The sequence below is a fragment of the Triticum urartu genome, chromosome 4A (genome assembly GCF_056163025.1).
Source record: "Triticum urartu cultivar PI428250 chromosome 4A, HENAU_Tu73, whole genome shotgun sequence".
Classification (NCBI taxonomy): domain Eukaryota; kingdom Viridiplantae; phylum Streptophyta; class Magnoliopsida; order Poales; family Poaceae; genus Triticum; species Triticum urartu.
Window position 1 is genome coordinate 48,112,739 of NC_141876.1, and position 4,438 is coordinate 48,117,176.

The window sequence follows — 4,438 nt, forward strand, 5'->3', positions numbered from 1 at the left end:
ATATTATCTTGTTTATCTTAATGCACCTATATACTTGGTAAAGGGTGGAAGGCTCGGCCTTATGCCTGGTGATTTGTTCCACTCTTGCCGCCCTAGTTTCCGTCATATCGGTGCTATGTTCTCGGATTTTGCGTTCCTTACACGGTTGGGTTATAATGGGAACCCCTTGACAGTTCGCCTTGAATAAAACTCCTCCAGCAATGCCCAACCTTGGTTTTACCATTTGCCACCTAGCCTCTTTTCCCTTGGGTTTTCGGAGCCCAAGGGTCATCTTTATTAAACCCCCCTGGTCCAGTGCTCCTCTGAGTGTTGGTTCGACCGAGTAGACTGCGGGGCCACCTCGGGACAACTTGAGGGTTGGTTTTACTCGTAGGATGTCTCATCTAAGTGTGCCCTGAGAACGAGATATGTGCAGCTCCTATCGGGATTTGTCGGCACATTCGGGCGGTGTTGCTGGACTTGTTTTACCATTGTCGAGGATGTCTTGTAACCGGGATGCCGAGTCTGATCGGATTGTCTTGGGAGAAGGAATATCCTTCATTGACCGTGAGAGCTTGTGATGGGCTAAGTTGGGACATCCCTGCAGGGATTTAAACTTTCGAAAGCCGTGCCCGCGGTTATGGGCAGATGTGAATTTGTTAATATCCGGTTGTAGATAACATGAAACTTAACTTAATTAAAATGCACCAACCACGTGTGTAACCGTGATGGTCTCTTCTCGGCAGAGTCCGGGAAGTGAACACGGTGTTGGAGTAATGCTTGACGTAGGTTGTTCTAGGATCACTTCTTGATCATAGTTGTTCGACCGTGCTTTTGCCTTCTCTTCTCGCTCTTTTTTGCGTATGTTTAGCCATCATATATGCTAGTCGCTTGATGCAGCTCCACATCATACCTTACCTTACCTATAAGCTTAAATAGTCTTGATCGCGAGAGTGTGAGATTGCTGAGTCCCCGTGACTCACAGATTACTTCCAAAACCAGATGCAGGGACCGATGATACCACTCCAGATGATATGACCGAGCTCAAGTGGGAGTTCGATGAAGACTCTCGTCGTTACTACGTGTCTTTCCCAGATGGTCAGTACTGGTGCCCAGTTGGGGCAACCGGGGACTTTGTCGCATTTGGGGGTTGTTCTTCATTTTGGTTTTGTAGTCGGACCTTGAGTGTATTGGATGAATGTAATGTTATTTATGTATTTGTGTGACGTGGCGAGTGTAAGCCAGCTATGTTACTCTTATTCCCTTATTGTATTACATGGGTTGTTGTGAAGATTACCTCACTTGTGACATTGCTTTCAATGTGGTTATGCCTCTAAGTCGTGCTTCGACACGTGTGAGATATAGCTGCATCAAGGGTGTTACACAAGGAGTTCAACACACTACCACACATGCTTGCAAACTAGCATACTACACATCAACTAGCATACTACCAATGCACCACGACTAGCTAGCAATCATTGCTGACATGGAAACAACTCATAGCATGCTACAATTCCATCACCACTAGCTACCAGAACATCAAATTCTCACAGATCGATAATGTATAGTGCTAGCCACAGCTTATCACATGCTCACACATCTGGCTAAAGTGGGTAAGTAGAGAGTAGGGGGTGATCGAGCTCACAACCATTGACGCAGCCGGAAGGAGGCGCGGAATAGGTCAGAGAAGAGGAGGACTCGATTCATCGTCGACGTGAAACGAGAGCCAGAGAAGAAGCATCGCTTACCGGCTCGTCAGTGTCGATCTGTGTGGGAGGGGAAAGCTCGTAAGGGGTGAATGGTGGCGGCAGTTGGGCGGTGAGATGAGGGTGGCTATATAGGGCGACCGAATCGACGGGAGGTGACCTTAATTCCTCCCGTTGCTTTTTCGAAGATGCGCATGGGCTCGTGCCATCTCCGTGGACGCGGGAGGCCAGCCATGTGTTCCCCTCCTCTGCATCGCCTGAGCTTGGCTGGGAGGGGGGGGGGGGGCTGAACTAACCGCTCGGGTCTAGCTGGAAGGTGGTTTAAGTTTCGTGCTATGCAGGCCAAACAGTGAATGCAGGCACCCAAACAGTTCAATTTCACCTCGCGCGGACCTAGTTGAACTCCATGCAGTTAATCAAACACGTCCCAAATGGCCGAAGACATAAGCACGTACTCCCTCGTTCCAAATTACTCGTCGTCCACGGCGAGTAATTTGGAACGGAGGGAGTACGTATTACTATCAGCAGTGCGTACCACGTGATTTCGCGTCAAATCTCTGCTGAACCTTAACTACGCGGCACAAAGTCAAAGAGGACGGCGGATCCGTAGATTCAATGGAAGGCGTACATGTCCGGAGCTTCTTTGTATAAAACGCACCGGTGCTGCAGGCAACCACAGATCGCACGGACTCAAAACGCAACACACAAGCTGACAAGCATGGCTGCCACCATGAAGCTGTCGCTCACCTTCATCCTCCTCCTCTCAGGTACCCCTCCATTCGTATCCTCACTTCAACCACGCACGCTCGTGTGATACGCTCTCTCCGGCACTTTATCCGGATAGCTTTTTGTTGTGCATCAAGCAGTGCTGGTGGTGTTCGGGGACGCCCAGGCGACCTGCGACCTCGTCCGGTGCAAACAGGGAGGGCACATCACCTGCAAGAACTACCCCGGCCAGAAGCTCGACGGCTGCGCCTGCGTGTGCGCGCCCAAGGACGGCAAGCACTGCGTGCTCCGCCTCGACGACGGCTCGACCTACGACTGCCCCAAAACCAAGTGCTGAAAAGTACTGCTGTACACTGCACGCGTTCGTCGTGTTCTTCTTGCGATCTCGTGTTTGAGCTTGAGTTCAATAAAGCGGCAATTGTGTCTTGCAACAACTGATAAATGGAATGGAATGGCAAGTTTGTGCCCTGGAATAAGTAATGAATTGATTGGAATCCACCTGGATTTGGAAGATGTCCGGAACTTGAACGCACTGTTCAAGGATGAAAAGACGGATTGCATTGGTTTCAGTTTTCACGTCATATACCTTAACCATCCTCATCATGGAGGAGTTGTTTCCGTTCTCTGGATCGTGCAGGGCTCATCGTGATTGGATCCATACAAAACACCGAGGCAAGAAAGGAAGGGAAGGTTTGCGCCATGTGCTGCGAGGATGCGATGAACATGACGTGCCGGTCGAGCGTGCAACTGCTGCCCTGCCGGCGAGAAAGGCTGCACCATCTTCCTCGGCAACGGGAACGTGACGAAATGCCCTTTGAAGAACGTGACCACAAACTCATTTCTTGTATGTTTCAGAAAAGATATCATAATGCTGCATAAAACCTAACGGTGCGTGTGCCACAATTTAATACTGTACACAGGTATGTGTCTGGGTGATTCTGCAAATGCCTAATGGAGTTCGGAGTTTCAGTAGTCGCTGAAAAAGAAATATGAAATGCAGCAGCTGCACACAATTCACCGTGTAAACGGAAGATAAGACCAGGCAGTCATGCACTATGTTGCAGTGTTCGCAGGTAAACTGATGTGATAAAAACTGGACTATTAGATCAGAAAAAAAATCGGCAGAATCAACAGCTGATTGAGCCAACTTCAACTCCCATATACACTGCTGCAACAAGTAGCAACCAAAACATACACAAAACACAAGGTGCAAGCACAGCAATGATCTTCACAGAAACTGCTTAAGAATCTTTAACTGGTAAAATCTCTTGCACAATCAAAATATCATACCATACATTCTAGACAAGATAATCTACACATCATTAATTTGTTTACCAAAATCTGGTTCTTCCTCGAAAAGAAGTATTAAATCTCTACAGCAATGTTACAGATCCGATACTTCAAGGTAATACACGTACCTTGCTTTCTCCAAACTTTCACAGGCAAAGGGGTACGTCTGGAATTGTAGCACAATCAGGATGGTTTTAAAGCACAAATTCCATAGGGATCAAAACAGACGAAACCAGATGATGACAATTACCACAAACATAATCAAAAGCAAGTTAGAAGACCCATGTGAAGGTGCTTCAATAATCAGAGGTTAAAGCTTTGGTATTGTCTTCAGAGTGGGCACTTGGTACACATAATTTCAGTGCTCGCATATCTATGTAGAAATTCAATTTTCCACTTTCTCCATGCTACCTGCTCTTCATATGATGGAGCTAATGGCAAATTGGCAACCACTGAGGCAAAGAATTCGGCCTTTCTTTGACACTTGTATGACACATGCCCATCAAGAGTGTAGGAGCAGGCACTTACCTGATTCGTATAGTCATGCTTCAATGTGTGAAAGTCGGGGATTTACAAAACTGAGAAATTTGTACTGCTAAAACAAAGATAAGTTTTGTTTCCTCTTACAAATCACAACAGAAACGCCTAATTTTTATATATCTGACAGAATTAGTAGCATTCCTCATGCCAAAAAATTCAAGTGGTAAGATATACATTGATCATTCATCTTTAAACTT

General features: G+C 46.9%; 1 protein-coding gene across 1 annotated transcript; it reads left to right on the forward strand.

The window, feature by feature from the left end:
• Positions 1-2,357: 2,357 nt before the first annotated feature.
• Positions 2,358-2,915, forward strand: LOC125550534 (uncharacterized). Its single transcript, XM_048713559.2, has 2 exons — positions 2,358-2,452; positions 2,552-2,915. Exons 1-2 carry the CDS (start codon positions 2,404-2,406, stop codon positions 2,746-2,748), a joined length of 246 nt encoding a protein of 81 aa, XP_048569516.1. The 5' UTR covers positions 2,358-2,403; the 3' UTR covers positions 2,749-2,915.
• The last annotated feature ends 1,523 nt before the right edge of the window (positions 2,916-4,438 follow it).